This window comes from Sminthopsis crassicaudata, chromosome 6, assembly GCF_048593235.1.
Source record: "Sminthopsis crassicaudata isolate SCR6 chromosome 6, ASM4859323v1, whole genome shotgun sequence".
Taxonomy (NCBI): domain Eukaryota; kingdom Metazoa; phylum Chordata; class Mammalia; order Dasyuromorphia; family Dasyuridae; genus Sminthopsis; species Sminthopsis crassicaudata.
Genome location: NC_133622.1, coordinates 220845147 through 220870512, shown reverse-complemented (window position 1 = coordinate 220870512; position 25366 = coordinate 220845147). Strand labels below are relative to the sequence as shown.

Here is a 25366-nt window from a genome sequence, read left to right as displayed (position 1 = left end):
AAAATGATGAGGACAAGAATAAATCTCACAAGGATAAAATATTATAAGACCCACATGCCATTCATCAGATACTCATTTGTATCAAGTCCATTTCTTTATCAATGTTAGTAAATGCATAAAATGATAATTTATTGCCAACAATCTACTTAATTTCCTTATCATATTAAAATAGAAGTAGAGTTCAGTTTTGCCATTGTCTTGTGCCCTTAAAGACTCAAATCAATCAGGATCTAATCAATTCAGAAGTTCCCTCTGGTGATTCAGATCATGTGCCTACCAGACCTGCCAAACTTGAAGAACTCTGATCCAAGTTCTTCCCAAAGCTGGACCTTCAAACCCTTTCTCCTGGAATTCTGAGAGTGTCTGTGGACCACTGTCTATGTCTAATCTTTGCCTCTTGCCATAGGGATTGTCCATTTTAAATTCTTGCCATACAATTCCTTGATGACTTTCTTACTCTGCTCTTAGGCATTCCTTGTTGATTATAATCTTGTATCCTGCCAAACACATTCATGATGCATCTCTCCAATACCATCTATATATTTCCTTGTAATTCTTTGGAGGAAATGATAGTTTATGCTAGCAAAATGTTGGTCTTACAAATGGAGGCCTTTGCTTTCCATAGGAATTTTGGGGTCAATAAAATAGTCAATTACCATTTCTCTTGCCTTTAATGTTTTTTGATTTTTTTCTCCCTTTTTCACCTCTCTTCCTCAACTCCAAAGGGGAAAAACAATTATGTATAATAGTTAAAAAGGAAAGTTAAAAAAAAAAATTTTCCATATTGGCCTCATCCAAAACCGTGTCTTATTTTGGATATTTATTCTATCATTTCTCTGTCAAGAAGAGCTTTAGGATTTGATATTACTGTTCCTGTGCCATCAAGGTTGGTCACTCTATATTGATCAGAGTTCTTAGTAAGTCTCTTAATGTTATTTGCTTTTGCAATGTAGGTGTTAAGATATAAAATTTTTCTTCTAGTTCTACTCACTTTTTTGGTACCAGATGATTCAAGTCTTCCCAGATTTCTCTGAAACTGCCTCTTTCATCATTTCTTAAAGCACAAGAATATTTCATCACATTCATAAACCAAAATTTGTTCATCCATTCCCAAATTGAGGGGCTCCCCTTTAGTTTCCAGCTCTTTACCTTAACAAAGGAAGCAAGCTATAAAATATTTTTGTACATATAAAATCTTCTTCTTTGATGTCTTTAAACCAAGTAGTGGCATTTCTGGGTCAAAAGGTATGTATAGTTTCAAACTGCTTTCCAGAATGTCTGGACCACATTCAGCTCCAACAACAATGCGTTAACATGCCTGTTTCTTTCACTCTCCTCAACACGTCATACCTGATCAGTCCTCAATTGATAGATAGTCAAAGAGTATGATTCAGTAGTTCTCAAGGGAAGAAATTCAAAGGATCTATAGCAATATCACTGATAACTAGGGATCCACAAGTTCCTGAAAGCAATCAAAACTATTCTATTTCTTTTCAATTTTGGACTCAGCTCATTGTGCATTTGTACTGTCTGGTCTAGATTTTTGACTGATGGGCTGACTCTTTGGGTGCCCAATGAACACTGAAACCTGGACATTTGATATTAATTATCCCTTTGATCTTTCCTGTGAAGATGGACAGATGAAATTCCTTTGAGTGAGAACAGATCTCTTTTAGGAGGCACTCCAATGTTACATTGTTTAATACAGTCAACACAATGACATCTGTAAAAGGAGTATCTAGAAGACAGCTTCATTTACAAAGAGAATTCCCTCTTTGACCTGGTCTCTGTGCTGGATTTCTATCACAGTGGTAAATACCTGAGTGAACATAAATTTCCTAATTTTTAGCCTTGCATGATTATTACTAGAGGGTTATTTAAAAGGGTCATTGCTGTTGAAATTAAGTAATATTTATAAAGTGATTAGTATATTGCCTGGTACTATCCTAAGTACTTAAATGTTTATTTCTTAATTATCCGCCCTATTGTTATACATTTCAAGAAATGTTGAATGATCTTAATGTATAGAAGACAGAAACCTTGCCTAAGAAGTTACAAGGTGGTATCTGATCCACCATATTAAACTGATCCACCAAAAAACCATATTAAACATACATTTTTTTTGGGAGCGGGAGAGGCAGGTACTCAACAAAAGAACTAAATTACTAATTTATTAAATTATTGATTTTTTTGAAACCCAATAATGGGGGGGAAAAGCCCCTCCTGGAAAGGAAGGGCACAAGGTTCAATTGCCAACTCTTGCATTTTACTAATGATTTCATGGTGCCATTGCATTCACAGCAGGGGCAGCTGTGGGACAGAGTTTAGCCTTTATCCTGATGCTTTTCGTTTATGAGCTAAGTAAGGAGACTGTAAAAGGGACCTGTTGGGTCAGGGCAAGCACACCAGGTTCTTTGGACTAGCTAGCAAAGAACATAATAAGAGCAAATAGAGAGCAAGATGGGAGGGAAGGTAGGCAACATGGAGAGAAAGTGGAACACAAAGTCACTTAGGTAAGTAACCATGGATAGGAGGTAGGAGCACTCAGAGAGCATGAACCTGTAGCAGGTAGAGGAATAGGGAGTTGCGATCCCACTTTTATAGGTTGTTGATGTTGGGGAATGGACTAACTCATTCATGTCACCTTAGTTCATTCATGTAACACCATCTCAAAGTCATCACCTCCTTATAGTTACTACCCTCAGGAAATATGTTGCTGGTCTTACTGTGCATACATGGAGGTCATCTGCTTACAGGTCAAAGGCAGTTAGTAAGATAAAGGAGTCATTACAGTAGAGACTAACATGCTTACCCTGATTTAGCACAAAGACTCTGGATGTGACCTCAGTTAATTTATGATGCCATCAGCAATGGCTCCTCTGCTCCCCTAATTTATAAGGCAGTTTGCAAATAATTACTGTGTTCCCTTAATTTATAAAGCAGTTTGTGATCCCTTTTGCAACCTTACTTCACAGTATTATTATTCTATATTAGCTACTTATAAATTTATTTACTATATTTCTTGGGGAATGGGTTGGTCAGGGGTACCATATTGGAAATACAATTTTATCACAAAAGCATGATGGGTTATTGTATTCTCTACATCTTTTAACTCATTGCAAACTTCATTGTCGACTACACCTGCAAAGGCCTTCTTGTTCTATAGTAATATATTGGCCTATGTTAATGCTCTCATGATGGAAGCACTCAATCCATATGTAGATAGTCTCATACATATTTTAAATATCTGAGAGAGCATATAGGAAAATAATTGTCATGTTCTCAGTCATTTTTTGAGCATTTAAAAGGATCAAGATAAGTTTTTCCCCTTAACTCTGCTACATCCCCCTTTTTAGGATACCTTCCATAATGGACCTTCAAGGCAGTTATAGTCACATCATTTTCATTTCAATGTGGCTACTTTTATTGCCTTGGTTTTCACTAGTGTTGTTTCTTGGATCCAAGTGTGGCAGCTTAAGTCCTTTATGAAGAAGACAGTTTGTTAAAATGGGTTTTGCAAATCTTTTCCATTTCCCCACCCTGTTTACTGTCTTTCCATTTTCATCCTTGAATGATTTTAATATGACTTTGCTGAATTGAATATCTTACTGAGCTTTCTTCAAACTGGTTTTATCCTCCACTGATTCAATCTTTCTGAGATGATACTGCTTAAAATTGTCTATCATCCTTCTTCAAAAGATTTGACAGATGAATTTACAGTCTCAACTGGTGATGCCGTTCACAGACAATTCTCTATTTGTCAAGATAATCAGATGTTTGCTGACTAAGGAATTTTTGGGTCCCTTTGGTCTCCTTGTTGTGGCAATTAATTTACACTAGTTAAACTTCTAGATTATTGTTAGCATGAATGCCAGTGCTTTTTGATGTAACGTACTTAAATTAACTGGCATTCTTATATTTAATATCAGAGTAATATCAGGTCAAGGCCTAATGACACATTGCAAATGAAGTTATAGCTAAATTGACAAAAAGCTAATTCAATGATAGCCAAATTATCCAAAATTCTAATACTTTTATAAGCTGAGGCTTCCATAATTACATCAGCCAATCCCTATACAGAGCACATCAGTATACAGGCTATAAATTCATGTTAAACTATTTAGACAGTAGGATGATTAAGAAAACTAATGACAATTTCACACACAAAAATTATCTCTATTGAAATAAAAAGTAGCAAACATTGTTTTTTCCCCCAAAATAGAACTAACTTCCAGGTAATAATATCGAATTGGGTAGTATAATAATGATGTCTTCTAGTTAATAATGATTTACTCTTTGAGAAAATCTGATATATGAAAAGCCAAGTTTAACACAGAGACAAATTAGAGGGGTAAATATATGATTTGTAAAAGAATCCTTAACTTTTCAAAAGAACTTGTCCTTTATATAGTTAGCTAACATATGGCATCTAAAATGATTCAGTTTTTCAAAAATTTATTTATATGCAGTGTTTTTTTGGACCATGTTTTTGTATAAAGTAAAACAAATATTTTTAAAATTCTAAATTAATTCCCTCATGGGAATTTTAAAATACTTTTTAAAATCTTCTGTGATTTTTCTCCCAAAGAATTAAAAATATTTCATTAATGTTTATTACTATATTTAACCCTCAAAATGTTCAGCCAGAAAAAAAAAGAAAAGGTGGCAGGTATTGTAGGAAAGAGAAGTTATTTGTTCATTAATATCCTAAATAAACACAGCTTCTGGAAAATGTCTTCTCAAACAGACACATAACCAGCTGAACTGTTAAATTATAGAAAAGAGAACTCTACTTTGTTTTCAGTAAGTCTGAAAATCAGTACTTGTGAATAATTAAAATGCTAAAGAATCTGCAATGACCTCTGCTAATAAGATTTGAGAAAATTTATGGAAGTGGATGCAAGGGGACTCTTCTAATTCTGATAATGCCCAGGTGCCTAAGTAGTACCAGGCCTTCTCATATATAGAGACAAAGGAAAAGAATCAGGATTCTCAGGCTTTTAAAACAAACCTTCCTTTAATTTCAGTATTCAGTTATGAATTGTGTTTCTTATGGATTCTTGCCCACAGCAAATGTAATATAAATAGTTTGGAAGAAATGGCAGTGAATTTCAAAGTTTTTTGGTTTCATGACATGTCATAATAGAGAAATGGATGATATGTGAAATCAAAAGATATCTAGAGTCACTTGACAAAATGTGGATTTTCAAGAATCAAAGGCTCACTACAGAAGGGATCACTGAATTTTTAGCTGGGGATTTGTGAAAGTGAAGTTTATCCTTCTGTCTGAAATAAAACTTCACAGCCTTTCTATTTAACCTGTGACCTTTGATGATGGGCTAACATTCTCTTTTTAAGGCATCCTCTATTGCTTCATTTAATGGGATAATCACTCTGTGAGGATTGGAAGTGCTACCTAGAAAGTATTACTCTTTGGGGTTTTCCTAGTTGTGACTCATCATCTTTGAATCTTGTTTACCCCTTAAGAAAGAATAGAGTATTCAGGACAAATGCATTTTGAATATATCCAATATTTGATTTTGATTTAACCATTTCTTTCTTTGCAGATGATAAATTACTAAAATGCTGTATGTTTTAAAAACTGTTTTTTATGTTTTCTTATTTGAATTTTTTTATTGATTCCTCCCCCCCTTCAGGTACAAATAATATTAACTATTTTATAGTGGACATGGATGAGCATTTTATAGTTTCCAAATAAAATCATCTTTAGGCCTGGAATCTTAGAACTGATAAGATCTTAAGACTACTCATTCTCTTAGGTAAATAGAAGTCAGTGTGGTATGATGAAAAGGACATAAGCTGAGCAATCAGGAGACCATTGTACAAATCTAAATCTGCCATTCACTTGCTCTGGGTGACCTTAGGCTAGTAACATAACTCCTTTAGGTTTTTCTTTTCTCATTTATGAAATAAGGGGGTAAGAAGAGATGAAGATTGGACTAAAGATCTCTAAAGTCCCTTTTAACATTAAAACTCTATGACTCAAGCATTAATTCAGTCATAGCTTTTCTCTAACATGTGGGTCATATTCCTCTATGTTTGCCTTTGTTTAATTGACAGTCCTCTGAATGCCAAGTATATTGTAAGAGCAATGGCAGAAATCTCTTCTCTCTCCGCTTCTAAAGAATAGACAGCAACAGAATGGTTTTCCCCCCTCCCTATAGTTCTCTATCATGGCTGTGTTTATAGCTCATGCTGTATTTCTTTACTGGCAAATTAGGCACATGTCATCTTACAAACTTGGCCAAGAATATAGGTCAGTGGAAACAGTGCTTTTCCTTAGACTTCAGATGCCAAAGAACTTCAACACTGGGGCTGCCACAGAGGGGTTCAGAATTTTAAATAAGCTCTCTCACAAGTGGCCTAAAAACAAGAATAAAGCACCAGGGTCAAACAGCCAGTTTCCGGAACTGGCTCAACAAGAACTGTAAACATGGAAAAGTGTAAAGGCTGTCTAGTGCTCTCCAGCTCAGACTCAATGTCAGATGCTGAAATGGAGGACTGTCTTCTTGGCAGCTCAGCCTTTGATCAGCTTTTCTTTAGGGTATCCTGAAACAAGCTGAGAAAGGTGCTACATAGGCACTAGTTAAGCTTACTGATGGCATTTTGGCCAAAGGATGTATATGAACAAAAAACTTTCATAAACAGTAAACATCAACAAAGGTTTCTAAAGTTTCAAAAAAGCTGGGAAGCATGAAAAAATATCCCAGCTATTGGGTATAACATACTTAGGCTGACTACAGAGAATGCTTAAGTAACAAACAAAACATTTCAAGGTTCAACAAATGATGTAGATATTATCACATGGTGTGATGTAAAGAAAGACCGGAGGGGCAACTGCAAGGCTGATAAGAAGTATCCTAATTTGTTCTCCAGCACAATCTGCCTTCGGCCTGTTGGCCTAGCCTCCAAGCTGCAGCCCCATTGGCTTACTGGCTGGGCCTCTGTGGCTTTGTACAGGCTGTCCCCATCACCCAGCATTTATTCAGTCCTTCCTGTGTGCTAGGCCCTGTGCAAAAATCAAAAGCACAAATAGATCCTGTTTTCAAGGGGTGGACAGCGTGTAATAGATATGCACAAGAGACAGCCTCTAGGAGCAGGAGGGGCTGAGGAAAGCTTTTGGCCTGTGACCTGAAGCTGGAAGGACAGCAGGGAGTGGAGAGGAGAGAAGAAAGGGAGAGACTTTCTTTCCGGGGAGGGAAAGGAAGAGCAAGGTAAAGACATGGATGGACACCGAGATGGGGTACTGTATGTGCCCCACAGCAAGGAAATCAGGAGGCAGGGAAAGAGTTTCATTGCCTCTCCACCTGCATTTCTGGGCATCTTTATCTTCCTTTAAGGCTCAGCTCAGGAACTATTTCTGTCTAAATCACTGTAGTTATGAGTATTGTCTTGCTACATTTTATCCTCCAGTAGAAAATAACCACCTTGAGGACAGAGGCTTTTTTTCCCTTCCTGTTTTTGTCTCTTCAGCCCTCACTGAAGGGCCTTCTATAAAGTAAGCACTTTATTTCAATTGTCTCCCGAAAGGTATGGTTGAGAGAAATTATACTTTCAATATTCTAGAGTACTACTAGTGAATTTCTATTTAAAAATAAAAAAAAAACCTCTTAATCACCTGGAAAAACTTTTGGTATATTATAAATTTTATTTTATTATGTTATTAACTTTTATATAGAATTTCAAATAAAACTTGGTAAATGTGGTGAAAATTCAATAACTGCTAGAATATTAGAGAATATCATATGTTATTGTTTAATAAGTTCTGATTTTTTTATATTAAAGATAAAATTCTTTTACAGCTGATTTTAAACTTCAACTGTTTACTTAACATTTTTCTTTGCTTCTGAAAAGCAGTACAAACAAAGCAAGCATTCATTTAACAATCAAGTTATACTTAGAGCATGACCTTTGGCAAGTATACACTTAGTCAGTGTCTATACTTTTCAAAAGTGTTTTCAGATCATTTAAAGTCATGTTAGCCCCCTACTTTGTTTTACTCATATTTGCTGTTAAACTTGGAATAATTAATAAATCAAAAAATATAGCAACAGGAACAATAATTTTCATTTCCCAAAAAAATTTAGATGTTTTTGCTTAGTATAAAATTTATCTAACTTTATTTTGATGAAATTTATTTTTAATAGCAACCACAGATACATTCTATAATAGTATGATTGCCCATTTAATTGTGCAAATCATTAAACTTCCTACGAAAACACACATATTCCCACAAGTAATGAATGGAGTTGGTATGTTTATTCTAATACTATAATAACAAATTATGGAAAGGGGGCAAAAGTTTTTATTACAAAGTACATTTTTATGTTATATGATCTGTTAATGAAACAACAATTTACACAATGACAAATTTAAAAGTATTCAAAAAAGATGTAAGCAGTTTTTACTGTCTTTCTGAGGTACCACATAGCAATTCTACTTCTATGAATGGTTATTATGATATATACACTTAAGAAGTCCATAAGTATTCTTTTAAATAAAAGTGTATTAACTGAGAAAAAAATGCTCACAGCATATGTGTTTAAAAGGCTTTTTAAAAAACATCATGTATATTGTTCTATAGGATTTTCTACAGGGGTGTAATTTTTCAGTGTAACATCTTAATGCTGACTTCCTGAAGGAGCTTTGACTACAATAGGCATGAATATGTTTTCAAAGGATGATGGATAAATTGCTGGGTGGTAATATAATATATCTTAGGCAGCTGATGGGGCTTTTTATCCTCTACTTGTCTTTTAGTTATACACAGTTTTAAGATAATTATGGTCTATAAGATTGTCTTTTCCCCTTCTTTGTATCAGCAATATTTGTCTTGGTTATAGGTTCAAGAAACTCCCAATCATATATCTTAAAATTAAAGCAGAGCAATTACTGGATTTCGTTATTGTACCATATTTGTAAACACTGCTTAATGCCTCTGTTTTGGTCACTCATTTGTTAGAATATTTGCATAATGGCAAATTTCTAAATATATTATTATTATTTAAATATTGGAAATATTGACACTGAATATTTTATGAAAGCCAGATTATTAACATAACATAGTTTTCTTAGTATAAAATGTCCAATTATATAAAGCTGCTAGTTTGCATCTAAAGTTAAGATCACAGATCTGGACCTGGAAGAGCCACTGGAGGCCTCTTTTTGTCTTTTAACAGATGATTAAAATGAGACCCAGCAATGTTACATGACTTGCCCAAAGTGATATGAGTAGTAAGCATCAGAGGTGGGCTCCCAAGATGATGCTTACTCTTCCAGAAGAGCTCATTTATCTACATTCTATAATTTAAAATTTGTTTGATGATAATTTTCAATCACCCACCACTTCCCTAAAACATTTAAGGACATTAAGTGGCATTGTTGTCCAATAAAAAGTGAAGCTCTGAATTTTTTGGCAACTGATAACATGATACTGTGAAATAATGATATATCCTCAAGCAAAACAGGTTAATAAGAAAGCAAAAAAAGAAAAATATTGCTCATGCAAAACTGAAAATTACTAATTAGTATAAATACAGGTAGAGATAGCCAAAAGCCATATACTTTTAAAATAACAAGTTTATACCATGTAAGATTTTAAAATTATTTTAAATAGTAGGCACATTATAAGTATGATATGTAAGAACTTTGAAGATTGATTTAATAATTCAAATCAATTTTAAATGTAGGTGAATGTAAGGAAAATAATTATAATAAAGTCAAAAGAGACAGTTTGATACAGTGGGTTAATGCCCCATCTTTGCCTCTGATACACGTTGGCTTTGTGACTTTGACTCAGTGGCTTAACCTGTCAGGGAGCCAGGAGACATTAAGTCCACAAACTGTGGAACAACTGCAGATATGCCTAGAGGTCATAAAGGGAGTTTCTTCACAAGAAGCTGCTTATTTGAGGAATCAGTCAAAAGGATTTTGGGGGGCAATGCCCAAATATAGTTAGCCTACACAAAAAATCAAGTCTACTATTGTAATCATTAGAAAACTTAGTGACACAGTCCATTTTTGAAAAGCATAAAATTGTCATGTATGTGAAATTTTCTAATTAAATATAAACATCTTTCAAGTTGCATGCTGCAAAAATAAATAAATAAATAAAACAAAAACAAATAAAAATCTTTAGTATCTTTTATGATATAGAAAGAAAATTCACCATTCGGAACCATTAGATTTTCATGGCAGCAATTATATCATGTCATCAGGAATACATTCTTCTAAGTGCACAAGATAAAACATAATGGACATAATGACAGTAGAACATATTCTTTGTCAAAAGACATCTACGTTAGTCCAAGTAAAAGGATTTTTCAATAATAAAATAAGTGTTCTATCCACATGAATGTTGGTGTATAAGTTAGTAAATTTCTGAATACTTTAAATGTAAGGACGCTTTTGAAAGATAAAGAAAATCTGATTAAAATTTCATGAGACTTGCTCACTTACTACAGTACTGAAAAAAATTAAAAGTGTCAAAAATATGAGTGAAACTGAAAAAAGAATAATAAAATAATACAAAAAAGAAAATACTATAAATGTTAACTCAATAAAATGTTTTATTATGTGCTCAACATGACTTTTTTGTTAGTTAAAAACTCAAGTACATTAAATATAGATATTTTTAAAAGCAATCAATGTGGTAAAAGTAAAATGGTATTGAGAGGACAGTGGTAATGTAATCTTAATAATTCACCAACTTTCCTTTCTACTGCTAACAGTGCTAAAGCTAGACTTAACTGTAAAGGATTAATTTTGAAAACATGCTCAAAGACACCTATGCATACACAATCTTCATAAGTTCGCACATTAAAGCAGTATTTTCCCATACCTGTAAAATGTCGTCAGGGTCTTCTTTAGCAGAGGCAAGCAACAAAGCATGCCCACAGACTATTCCCTCAGCCAGGAAATACTTGAAGAGCAAATTGGAATAAATATTATATTTGTCCTCCTCTGTAAAATAAATAAATGAATAATTTTAGAATATGTAGCATTTGATATGCATATTTTATAAAGCAGATGTTTTACCCCTTAATCAAAATCTTCAAAATATGTATTTATCTAACTTTCTCTTTCAGGCTACAAAATAACTCAAAAAAGAAATACTTCCTTTCAATTAGTGTTTATTGAGTACCTACTATGTGTCTAGCACTGGAGATACTAATTTAAAAATTAAACAATCTCTGTCATCAAAAAGCTAACATTTTACTTTGGAGAAGCCTTAGACATTTTCTGTGAATTTGTGAGCTCCTTTTGCCTCCTTTTTTAACCCTAGCACATGGAAGTTTAATAAATGTTTACTGACTTCTGAACATATGCAGATAAATAGAAACAATATGTTATTTCTCAGACAGTGCTATTATTTCTTGGTTCTAAAATACAAGGCTTAGTTCTTCAGCCTCACATTGACATCATGAATGACTATAGGCGTCTACTATAAGAGTTTCTCATGTTTTGGAGTCTTTGGACCTAATTTAATTCCTTTTAGGTTTGGGAATCAAAGGTTTAGCACTGAAAGGCTAGTCTAACCCCTTCATTTTTACAATTGAGGATAATGAGGCTCAGAGAAATGAAGAAACTTTCCTAAGCTTATGTGAGAAATTAAGGGCCATTTCTGAGACCCAACCGAAGGTCCTTGAACTCCAAATCCAGTGTTCTTCCCAATGTACCATTGGCTTGGGTGATTCAATTTGGTACAGAACCTGCTTTGTTTTATGGTTTCCTGTTCTGTCTCTTTCCTTTTAACTATCACATCTTTTGTATCCCCACAGCATTTTGATGGTCAAATGAAAAAATAACATGTCTATGTCAACTAAGAGCAAGGGAATCCCCTTTCTTTGACCTACCAAGTAGAGGTACTGTGTTTGGTAAGATAATAAACACAGGATAAAAAATTTTACACTCTTTTCCCATTGATTAATTCCCAAACAGTACTTATTTCATTTGAACAAAATTCTTGATAATGATAAATTCCGAAGCAAAAAAATATATGAACTGGGGGTGCCATACTCAACAGATCAAAGCAGTCTCTTTAATTCTCTGTGACTAGATTCTTTAAACTAATCCCTTCTTCTTCCCCACTTCAAATCTTAAAACCCCACACCCTTTTTACATATCCAACACACACATACACTGGGAGGAAAAAATTTTAAAGGTGAAATATAATCACTTTAAGATAATATTAAAAATTAAGTTACCTTCTGGAAATATCCTTAGAAACTTAATCAAAGAAGAAAATATTTGCATAAAAATTCTCATTTATATTAAAAATGCCAAAAACAGTAATGAAAGCATGTGTAGGAGTTATCTTTTTATGTACTAGGTATGTTACCTGCATTTTGCAGCATTTATATAGTAGGAATACAGAAATAGCATATAAATATAACCAAGAGAGAATATAGTAAAGCCATTATTGATAGTTAGATGTAAAAATACTTTACCATCATATTGATTTGTAGAATAGAATTATTAAAAGCATTCTTAACTAGCAATAAAGAACATAGTACAGGTGACAGCTCATTTACAAAGAATTCACTTAACAAAAAAAAGTAGAGAAGACAAAAAAAAACCCCTTAGTTCATTGAAAATGTAACTATGTACTAGAGGGCCAATTAATTTTTAATATAGTCTATCCCAAGTTAAACAGTTTTAAGTTTTCAAGTGGTTTTCACACACCTTTAAAATAATTTATACAGAGGCTCTTATATGTATATATAAGATATATACTTTTTTTGCTTTTTGCTATCTGAATTACTTTCAAAGTTGAAATTGAAACTATTAGAGAACAAAAAAATAGAAGGAAATAAAGGCCAAATTTACCAGTTTGATAAATTTAAATTTGTATAGGAATAATTTGAAATGAATATAATAAAGAAAAAAATTAGAGATGTTAAATATATGTACATAAGGCATTAAGACAGTGACTTTGATTGTTTTGGGGAAATTGTGCAATGCTTCTAATGACATTCAATTTCTCCCTGAAAGAAAAGTTCATTCTTTTTTAATATTAGGCAGCATGATTTAGTGAGTAGAGGACCAGTCTTAGAATGGGGAAAATCTGGATTTAAATTCTACCTCTGAAAAACATTATCAGATTATCAGCAAGTCTCTTAAACTACTGGTATTCCAAGTAATTAAAACTATTAAGCTATAGATGACTTGCCAATCTGCATTGATAGAAAACATTCTCAAACAAGAGTTTCTTAGATTGATCAAATCAAAGATCTGTACCCAAAGATAAAATTAAGAAAAAAACAAAAACAATATGTTCTATGTAAATCACATGGGAAGTAGCAACACATCAATGAAGAATTGTGTAGAAGCAATAATAAAGAAAATGTCATCAGAGATCTAGAGGAGCTGGGCTAGGGAATCTGGTTGATCGGCAATCTCAGTACTTCAATGGCATTTACAGTACAAATTAAGAAATTTAAGGAAGGCTTACAGTACCTTGTAGAAACCCTCTGTGTAGGGAAAACATGTCTACAAGGTGAACTATAGTTTGGGAAGGACTAGCCACAGGCCCAGTTAAGTAGGGCATGTTACCATGTATATGTATTTCCCTTCCCAATACTTTTTAAATTAATTTACCCTGCCTCTATTAAATCACTTCTTCAGTTCCATCAGTGTGGACAGTTACAGATCCCAACTTTGCAGTTCCTAAGGTGATGGTCATCTTAGATAACACAATATGGATGAGTAAAGAGTCAGGAAGCTCTTCAGGTTAGGGGACATACACTATGTAAAATGTTTTGTAAACTTTAAAAAGATATGTGTGTGTATCTGTACTCTGCTCTAACTCCAAACCCAAATTAATTTTTATTTGCTCATCAAACCATATTTCTTTAGTTGAATGCAATCTTTCTTCTTGAGAGTAGGAGTTATTTTGCTTTTATATCCACAGAACCTAGATCAGGGATGCAATAAATACTTCCTGAATTAAATTATATATTGATTTACTATGATTGATGAAATTCATTGAGCTTGTGGTAAACCTTGTGATGATAAATTTCTTTGAATTGAGTTGGGACAGTACTCAGAAGTTACCTGGTTTATGCTGGTACTACACTCAGAACCTTCCCAATCTGAGACACCTGGAAGATTCATGTACCACTGGTGTAACTTTCAACCCAGGCTCAAAGCTAAGCCATCTTCCCAACTATATGCCATGGGGTATCCTATAACTACATATAATTACATAACTCTCTCTCTCTCTCATACACACACACACGCACACATACACACAACTATTAGCATTAAATGATAAGATACATGTTAAAGGAAAATTTTAAACCTGAATTGTCTTGAAAATTTTTTTTAAAAAGCATTAAGTCATCTTCTTAATTACATATATATAACCATCGGCATTAAACGATGATAAATATTTGTTCAAACCTGAATTCTGTTTTGAAGAGGATTTTTTAAAAAGTATTAAGTCATCTACTCAACTCTCTGACAATTATTACTACATAAGTGGAATTGACTGAAGAAAAATATCTGTGAAGACCTGTCAGATCTTTTTTCATATTTTCATTAAGGATGGCCTTGATGAGTGTATAGACCTTAAAATAGGATGGGGTGAGAAAGCTTTACTACAGGCTGTCATGTCATCATACTAAATGCTTTTACAAATATTACCTCATTTGATTCTTACAAGAGAATGGGAGGCAAGTATTATTACTATTCCATATTATGGTTGAGAAAATGGAGGCAGAAGTGAAGTGACTTTCCCCCATAACTAGAAAGTATCTGAGATCAGTTCCAATGGCCTAGTCCTGTGCCACCAACTGCCAGCAGAACTCCAGTCTCCCACCCCATGTCCTCTCTGTGGCATTGAAAGCCTTTGCCAAGCTGGCTTCAGTCTCCCTCTTCAGACTGAGGAACCATTCCTCCCATCACACAGTCTGTCCTTCACACACAGAAGCTCCTTGTATCTCCAAAGGGCTTTTTCTTCCCCTGTCTTCTTCAAGGCTTCCACTTAAGGCCACCGTGGGGCAAAATGGGGAGGTGTCAACTAAACTAGGTGAAAAGGATAAATCAGATAACAATGAAGTTAAGTACAATTCTGAGCAACAGGAGCATTTCCCATCTCCTCCCTCAATTAACCCTGTAGGGGTGGAGCAAGAAGGAGGAGGGCAAGAGGCAGAAACACAAACAGAATCTCCAGTGAAGCAGTCTAAGCCTATGACAAGATTAGAAAAAGCATTGGTTAAAGCTAAGAGAGAAGGACAGGACATAAGTGATTTTACACCTGCATATCCTGTGATTGAAGATATTGACTCTGTAGGTCAAAAAAGGAAAAGATATGCACCTTTAGATTTGAATAAAATTAAAGATTTGAAAAAATGTTGTACCCTTTATGGGGCTACATCAGCTTATGCTAAAATGTTACTAGATGGTTTGTCTTATGAAGTCCTAACCCCAAATGATTGGAAATCCATAGCAAGGACATGCCTAGAACCTGGAGAAAATTTGTTATGGCTTACGGAGTTTCATGAATTATGTAAAATCCAAGTCAGATGCAATTTGGAAATAGGAGTTAACACACAATTCACTTTTGAGCACTTAGCTGGTGAAGGTCGGTATGGAGAGAATTCAGAACAGATTAATTATACCATGACAGTTTATAAGCAAATTGCTAAGGCTGCAATAAAAGCTTGGGGTTCCCTCCCTGGACAGAAAGATCAGGGAGAGGCTTTCACTAAAATAGAGCAAGGTCCCAATGAACCTTTTGCAGATTTTGTGGGATGCCTGGTGGGAAGGTTAACAAACCAGGAGACGTCGTGAAGGCCAAGAATGGGAAAACGATACAGGTTGATAACACAGATGCAGAGGGGAGGCTCATATTGGCAGAGACTCTCTATTTCTGATCTGAGTGCTAAGTCGGTACTTAGCAATTCTCTAGTTCTGGTCTTTACTAGGAGTTTAACCCCTTTGAACTTAGCAAGTCAATTTACTTCTCCCAAACTCAGTTTCCTCAGCTATAAAATGTGGGGTTGGAGTTGATGGTTTGCAAAGTCTCTTCTAGTTTTAACTCCATGATTCTGAGCCTTTAAGAAGAAAAGGTAGAAATGATACCAGAGAGAGCAACTGGAGAGTAGCAAGTGTACAAAGACCAAGTTTGTGATGGAAGTGACCAAATTATGAGGGGGTAGGTAACCAAAGGCCCCCCAAAATAGGATCTTATTATTATAATCAAAAAACTACTCTCAATTCCTCACATATATGTATGTGGAATTTTTAAAAAGAATAAATTATATAAAAATAGAGGGATCAATAATAAACATGCAGAAAGGAGCAGGCAACCTTTCACAACTAATATATAACATACCACATATTATTGAATGAAATATTTATTCATTCCTATGTCCTTATTACTCTCAAACCCATTTATCTAGTCTTAAACTCTGCTGAACTCCAGTCTTACATTTCCAACCACCTATTAAACATTTCAAATTAGACATTTAAAACTCAAAAACTGTACAAAACTGACCTCATTATCTTTCCCCCTTCCCAAAGCTTCCTGTTACTATTAAGGAATCTATCATATTTCCAGCACCCCCAAACTTGAAACCAGCTATCATCTTTGATTCTTCATTACCTCTAACTCCCCATATCTAATCTAAGGCCAGCTGATTCCCCCTTTCAAATATATTTCTTTCTTTCCTCTGCCACTGCTAATACACAGGTGCAGGCCTGGATTATTGCCTTCTAGTTGCTCTGCCTACCAAAAAAATCATCCCACTTCAATTTATGCTTTACCTAGATGTCAGAAAGATTTTTCGAAAGTGGAGGAATGATCATGTCAGCCCTGTACTCAAATTTGAATGGCTCTCTATCAAAAAAATAAAATTTCTGTTTGGTATTCAAAGATTTAGTTCTTCCTACCTTCAGAATTTTCTTATATCTTTCTGAATATTTCCACAAGTATTTGTCAGTGGTTGTCTACCACATCTGAAATACTTGCTTTCTCTTTTCATGTCTGCTTCTTAGCTTCCTTCAATTTAAGTTAAAAGCCTACCTTCTAATGGAAGCTTTTTGCAATTCCTCTTTCTTTTTCCTTCCTCCATTTCCTCTCCTTTATTTATTATTTCCTATTTATCTTGCATGTAGCTTATTTGTATATAGGTCGTTTGTATGTTGTCTCACCCAAAAGACTGTGAACTGCTTGAGGGCAGAGATTGTCTTTTAAATTTCTTTGTATGCCCAATATGTAGTGAAGTATATGGCACATAGAGCCATTTAATTAATGCTTACTGAATGACTAACAAGATCCTATTTTACTGTAATGAAAAAATTAAGCATTTTATTTGGTAACACAAATTATAACCTTAAATGCTCACCTTTAAGCATATTTTAAAATTATTTAAGATTCTTTGAAGGAATTATAAAGTAAGAACAAATCCTGTAATCATTTAACATGAGAGAAATAAAAAAGGAAAAGTGTTCCTTCCCTAGTGGTTTATCTTCCATTGCTTTGAAAGAAATTCAGTACAGATTTCAAGAAGTAGGTTTTCCCTACAGATGCCAGATGTTCTACATATTCCTATTTGTTGACTTCTTGTGTTGATTACATCAAGCCCCTAAATACTGCAGAGCTTTCACTCAAAACATTTTGGTCTAACTATTGCCAAGGAAAAGCCAAGTAGATGACGAATGACTTTTTCAGGTGATGAAATGCAGAAGAATGTACAACCTATAGAACTCACACAGTATGTACTTATCTTCAACAGATATTAAAAATGAACATTGCAGAAGGAGCCCTGTGAGGGAATTAGATTAAAACAGGACAAGGACAAATACAAAAGATTAGCATGGAATTTGTGAGAATAGCATGAGGAAGACCAAAAAAAGCTAGTTTGTAAAAAAAAAAAAATCTAAAAACAACAATCAGTTCTTTTGTCATAATGAAACATGCACTGAACCCATCCTAGAATGCTATAGGGCTGCCTCAAAGATCCATAGCCATTCAAATAAGAATAGTCAGTAATTTGTACATCAAAAACCAACTCCTTGGAAAATATACATGGTCAAGACTATAGCCCTAAGGTGTGGCGCCTTATTTTTTTGGAGAGGTACTATGGATGGACAAGGAGCAAGGCCCAGAACTGAAAAAGAAAAAAGTAGACTATTTTTCATTTAGAAAACCATGAAGTTCTTTCAATGATCCCAGACTGTACCCTGTCACCAAAACACTTAATTGAAAATAATATTCTCCTGGTGATGCTATACTGTTGTAAAATATAGTTCAAAATGATCTCAAAAGAATTATAAAGTTGTAGGTAACTCAAAAAGCACTGGAAAAAATGCTTATGGGTGGATATTCACAAGAAGTAATACAGAATATATCACTGAGGACATGCACAATCAGAAAAGGATGTAAGCATCATACAACAAAAGGGGACCATCCAAGTTTACTGGTATTCATGAAATATTAAAAGACAGAAAAAGCCCTTTTTCGGGAAGGGCTCCAGGACAGATTATCTATGGAAGATTTATGGAAAGAGAAGGACAAGAAGCTTGTAAGATGAAAATGAATAGATCTGCACCAATAAAGCTTGTGCCTTCACTGATAAAAATCAAAGAGTCGCTGACATATTAAGGATATCTGATATAAAGAAAAATAAGAAGGAATAAATACGGTTGTTGTTTGGAAAATACTCTAATCTTAAATGATGACACAGAGAAGACAAAAGTAATCAAGTCCAATTTCGTTTCCATTCATCAAGAGAACAGGCTTCCTAGAAAATCAGTGTACTTTCCATCTTTGGAAGTATTCAAACAGATAATTGATGTCCATCTGCTTGGTATAATGTAGATGGGTTTCTTGTAATGTGTGAAAGACTAGAACAGGTGGCCATTTCCAAAGTTATGCGTACACAATTATTTAAAAAAAAAAAAAAAAAAAAAAAAAAAAAAGCAGGTCTTAAGTGATAGTTGTCAGTAAAAGACAAATTCAATATAATTAATGAATTTCCAAATTTTTCTAACTTTAGATAGCAGAAGACAAAGTAATAATGTCTAATTCCTTATGATATCAAAATTTTAAAATTCATTTGATCAATTGGCTACTACATTCACTTGCATTTCATATCTTAAAATTTTAAATATTAGTTACTAAAGTATTAAAGATCTAATAGATTTTTAAACTACCTTAAGTTAGAGTAAAATATAATACATATTTTTAAAAATTCACTGATTAAAGCCAGGGCTTGATATTTTGGCAGAATTGTCTAATCATTTTAAGTTCAATACTTCAATTTTGGTGAATAAATACTGAACACCTACTGCATTCAAGATATTATATAGGTTAAAAGATGAGTAATCCTTTTCTAATGGAACTTGGATAAGTAAATAAATAATATTATATACCTCTTAAGGCAATTCTTCATTTCTGATTTTATTTTATCTTATGAACCCTTTAAGAAAAATTACAGAAGAGTCAACAATAAAAGGATTTAGTTTTTTTAAAAAAGGAAATATTTTTTAAATTCTACATAAGAATTATAAGTCATAATTCAATCATATTCTATACGAACCGATTAGAAGCAGTGTTCCAACAGCTAAGCCACCACCTGAAAATAAAACAAAACCAAAAAAGAAAATTAATTTACCTTTTTCATAATACCTTTCATATGCAAGTAAGATTTTATCAAAGATAGGTGATACAATAAATTTAAAATTGGTTATGAACAACATTTTAATTACCTTTGTGATACTTTTATTCAATGTACTATTATGAAATAATTACATATTATATGTAATTACACACTACACATTACAATTACTTTCATAATATCCTGCACTATCCTCCTTTCTTCAGCAATGGGACCATGCTGTGATCAACATAACTGTAGTTAAGCATTCCAATAATGTTATATTTAGCATTAGTTAACAAATTAACTCAGTAGCCAAGACTTAAATGTGCACAGTACTGTAACTGTAATATCAATACATTTAGGAAAGAAAGGTTATTAGGATAGAAATTTCACTTTGATATGTATTCTCACATGTAACATGCCTCATTGAAAGGAATAATTAAAAATAATTATCTATTTTTGTCTATTTAGAGATAATTTTAAAGACTAAACACTTTAGGAGATATTAAGGTCTAAGTACATTTAACAATTTTGTTCAAAATTCAAAGACAAAATCCCAACAATTTTATCAAAAGTTAATAGGAAAGTATTTTTTTTTCTTTTCTAAACAGAAAGAAGAGGGGCAGCTAGGTGGTGTAGGACATAGAGTACTGGCACTGGAATCAGGAAGATTTGAGTTCAAATATGACCTCAAACATTTAACTAGCTGTTTGACTCAGGGCAAGTCTCTTAACTGAATAAAAAAGTAATAACTACAAATAATGACTATTATTTATATTAGTGGCCCAAAGCCACACAGGGAATAAACTCCATTCCTGTGACTCTAACTACAATGCTTTCACATCAAAATTTCTGCTGATATTTTCATCATCAACAGTGTACAAAAACTATCATAACAGTAGTTGACAAAATAGTATCACAGGAATTATTTTCCTCTCAAAGTGAAAATAATGGCAAGTATTACACAAGTCACCTGAAGGCACTTTTAAATTAATATTTTTACTCTGATTCCAATTTTCATTGAAATCCATTCTATTCATTTCTACTGGAATCATCATAGTTTGGTAATATATCTGACTTCCATGACAAAATATTAATTAGGAATGGTCAAACAGAAGTTACTACTGGACTTCCAAAAAAGTGGATGCATTATAGGAGAAAGGAGAGAGAAATAGGGAGGGGAAAAATCTCTACTGTTCTGAGTTGTTGAAATGTTTCCCTGAGGAATTTTGAATCATCATCCATAATTCAAATACATTATTTTAGGAAGAATATTTTTCAGGTTGTGTATTTTTTTATGGTGACTTGGTTTAGTTATTAGGTTGGAAGTATACTTTTTTCTCTTTTAGAATTGGCAAACTCCTTTGTAATTACATTTAAATAACACTAAGGCACAAGGAGCAAAAATCCTTTTGACTATTGCTTAAACTAAAGAGGCAACTAGGTGGTGCAGTGGATAGAGTTTTGGGTCTGGAGTGAGGAAGACTCCTCTTCCTGAGTTTCAAATCTGGCTCAGACACTTCCTAGCTGTGTGATCCTGGACAAGTCATTTCCCCCTGTTTGCCTCAGTTTTTCCCTCTGGAAAATCAGCTTTAGAAAGAAATATCAAACAAAGCCAGTGTCTTTGCCAAGAAAACATTCACTAGGGTGATAGACAGACATGTCTGTCTGAACAAAAAATCTAAAGGATACTAAGAACTCAATAAAAACAACTGAACAAAAAAACTAAAGTATATACTAACAAACTGATAGTAATCACTGAGGATGAGGAATTCAAAAAGGGATATTTTTATCAACATGCAACCTCTAAACAAACGTTTCCTTTAAGACAAATATTTGATTTGCTCCAAAGCATTATTTTATCTAATTTTATATTTTAATGTTTATTAATAAACAAAGTTTCATAGCAAAGAATCTAGTTCAGCACTCTTCTCCTAACTTACTTTCCAGAAAAGATGCTGGTATGTGGTTGATTAATCAAACTCTTCTGGGATTATATTTCAACCTTCCATGATTAATTCTTTAACTATAGGGATCTTTACGTTCCAAGAATTTACTAATTCTCCAGTAAATTCTTGGAACATAAAGATCCCTATAGTTAAAGAATTAAAGTGGAGAATTAAATAAACTTGAACATTAGCAGTCAAATCAAAATGTAGTAAAAAAAAAAAAAAAAAAAAAGCTACTAATTGATAACTATGTTCCTATTTTATAATTAAATGATTTTACAAATAGGGTAATTCTTGGTGTCTATAATTGTATTTCAAATAATTACTTTTAAGTGCTATTAGTTTTATTAGTTGTATCCATTCCAAGGGAGAGCCAACTGGGCAAGTTTTAGGCAATAAGGCCTAATAAAGAAATTAACTGTATAAGTGAGACAAGAATCCAACCATTTCCATAATCACTCTGATGATAATACTAACAAAGGAATACCAAATTAAAGTCTTAAAATTTTACAATAAGGAAATTTGGAACTTTTAAACTTTTCCCTGACTTGTTCTAATTGATTCTGGAGTTAAGAATCAAAAGGAGTAGGAGGCACCCATAAAGAGACAAATTAAGCTTGGACATAGACAAGATCAGGGGTTCTCAAACTATGGCCTTTGGGCCACATGTGCCGGCTGAGGACGTTTATGCCGCCTACCTGGTTATGACAAATGGGCTGAGGGGTGGAGAAAAGAGTGTGAATTTTTGTTTTTTACTATAGTCCAATAGTCTGAGGGACAGTGAACTGGCCCCCTATTTAAAAAGTTTGAGGACCACTAGACAAGATATTCTAATAAATGGGCTGCTTCAAGGATTAAAGAGTTTGCTCTAGAGATCTTTATGTAGATCTAGATGACCAGAAATGTTGAGATAGAGATTCATTTTCTGGAGTCGTACTAGGTGGACATTGAGGTGCCTACCAATTACAAAATTCTGTGATTCCAAGAGATACAAAGTCAAAAATGAAATTTTTCCTTGCCCCATAAAACCTTACATTGTATTAGGGAAAATCGCAAATAAAACATACATTTTACATATACTGAGTTATATGTTAATACTATGTATTACATTAACACTACCTATCATACTAATACTTCATGTATGCACATCTATGTGTATACATGTTTATGTTTGAATATATATACGTAGCTATACATGCATATACACACATATCACAATAAAAGGAGGAAGGGAAACTAAGAAGGAATCAGGGAAAGCCTCTTTCAGGAGACAGTATTTGGTAAAGCATTGAAGGATCTAGGTCTCCAAGAATCAGAGGTAAGGAGGGAATAGGGTACAACTTGTGTAAACATAGCCTGAATGTTTTGTAAAGCAAAGCAAGCCAGTTTGGCTGAAGTATAGAGTGCAAGAGAAGGAACAATGTGTATGTAATCATCTCGAAAGGGTGGATTATAAGGAGTTCTGTTTTAGGAATATCAATTTGGCAGCTGTGAGGAATCTGAATTAGAGGGCTAACTGGAAACAAATCAGTTAAGTCCACATGAAATGATGAAAGCTCACATTAAAGTAGAAATGGTTAGAAAATTTTAAAAAGGTAGATGTGAAATATATTGAGGAGGTAGAGTCAACAAAATTGGCAAATAAGATATGGGGAGTATGTTTGTGAATAAGAGTAAATCCATGTCAATTTCTACATGACAAATCAGAATGAAAGAAAGAATGATGCAGGGAAGGGGCTTTTGCAAGGGGGTGGAGAGGGACAGATGACTTAAGGTATGAGATGAGAACTTTTTTTTTTACCAATTTAAGTTTGAGGGTCCTATGGGACAACCAGGTGGAAATATCAAGCAGGAAGGTGGAATTTGCAGGACCAGAACTCCTGGTTCATCTACACAAAAATAATTGAAACCATGAGAGCTTATGGCAGCATAGAGTAAAAAGAGGAGGAACCCAAGACAGAACCCTGGGTTATGACCATGCAGAAGGGGATGCACATGGATGGTCAATTTGCTAAAGAGATGGAGGATTAGTCTGACAAAAAGATAGAGAACCACAACAGAAGGGTGTTATGAAAGCCCAGTGAGCAGAATACGTGCAGAAATGAGGTGAGGAATGTTGCCCACAAACTGTGTAGAGTCATCAGTACCACATCCTTCAGGACAGTGAGAAATAAGATGTGAGGAAAAAGCCACTGGATTTATCAAAAGAGATCTTGGTGATGTCCCTGAGGTTTTAAGCCAGAGTGCAGGGAATTGAGACATATGAGGCAATAAAGTAAAGGAAAGAAGTAGATGGATTTTGTTTCACGAGTTTGGTTGTAAAAGAGAAGAAAGATGCAGGAGAAATAACTTGAGGAGACAGTAGGTTCAATGAAAGGTTTCTTAAAGATAGGGCAGATATAAGCAAATTTGGAAATGATAGTTGTGGAGAAAATAAAAACTAGGAGAGGAGATAATTGAAAAGATAAGTGCCGAGAGGATATTAAGATAATAGAGTAAAACAGTTAGTACTGATAAGGACAGGACTACATTCTTTCATGACTCAAGCAAAGGAGGATAGGATGTTGATGAGATGAAGAGTGGAAATGTGAAGGAAAGAGAGCTCCCAAATTCCAATGGTCTTAATTTTGTCAGCACAACATACTGAAATTTTCTGTAGAGAGAAAGAAAGTGGTGGTATAGAAGGCTTTAGAAGAGAATTGCTGGTATGGGAAGCATGGCAGTATCCATCACAGAAGAGGGAAGACTGAAATGTAGCAGATCTAGTTGAGCTCAAAAACCAAATTTGAACCAGATTCAGGCAGCCTATTCTGGGGTACTAAGTGATGATAAACCTGAGAGGCAGCATGCTCTAAAGTATGATCTAACATATCTAATATTGAATTTTAAATACCCATCAACATTTAATAGTTACACGGCCATTGGCAAATCACAACTCTTCTTAGTCTTCCTCAATCTTTGAAACAGGGATATCTGTAGTAGCTACTTGAAATGGAATCATTTTGCAAACCCTGAAGCATTGTATAAATGTTTACTATTGCTCACAAGACTTTTCTCCTTACCAAAAATCAGTCAAGTTTATATTATACACTGTCATATAAATTATAACTGAGAACAACTCTTTTAAAATGCAAATGACAATACAAGATCACAGAATTTCAGGCTTGATGGCCCTCAGAGTCCATCTATTACAACCTCTAACTGCACAGAAATTACCTTCACAATATTGTCAAGCAGGCATTTGTCCTTCACTTAATAATATCTCATGAAGGGTACCCACTGCTTAATAAAGCAGTTCATTTTTGGATAATTTCAATAGGAAATCTTTTCTTACATCAAGTTTAAATATACTTTTCTAAGTTTTCAACTATTTCTAATTTTGCCCTGAGAAGAAAAATGAGCCTAATCTCTCTTCAATGTTTCCAGTATCTGAAGGTAATTATCACTCTCTCCTTCCCCCACCTTTTCTCTTTCTCAGGCTAAATAGATAAGGTTCCTTTACCTTAGACCAACCATGGAATATTCAGCTTTTATTATATATAATCAGTTTCATAGAAACTGACATTATTTGCAGATCAACATTATGATATTTAATTTTTCCAATTAACCAATTCCTCAACATAAAAAAGTCTTAATTGTTTTTAAAAGCATTGCTTACAAAAAAGGGAAAAATAGATTTTATGATTCATTACTAGCAACTTTTCAAATTGATTCACCTAACATTTTTCTGAAATTCTGAAAATACAGCATAAGATTTATAGTTTTTCAAACTTCAGAACTATTTTCTCA

The 25366-nt window shown here is 33.8% G+C and overlaps 1 protein-coding gene across 1 annotated transcript in view; it reads right to left on the bottom strand.

Moving 5' to 3' along the window:
- The window catches only part of ELP4 (elongator acetyltransferase complex subunit 4), a 227493-nt gene that overhangs the window by 196618 nt on the left and 5509 nt on the right, over nucleotides 1-25366 (bottom strand). Inside the window, exons 2-3 of the mRNA XM_074272926.1 lie at nucleotides 19569-19604; nucleotides 10862-10983 (exon numbers count right to left, since the gene is read on the bottom strand). Of these exons, the coding sequence (XP_074129027.1) occupies nucleotides 10862-10983; nucleotides 19569-19604 (158 nt within the window). The remainder of the gene's footprint in view (nucleotides 1-10861; nucleotides 10984-19568; nucleotides 19605-25366) is intronic.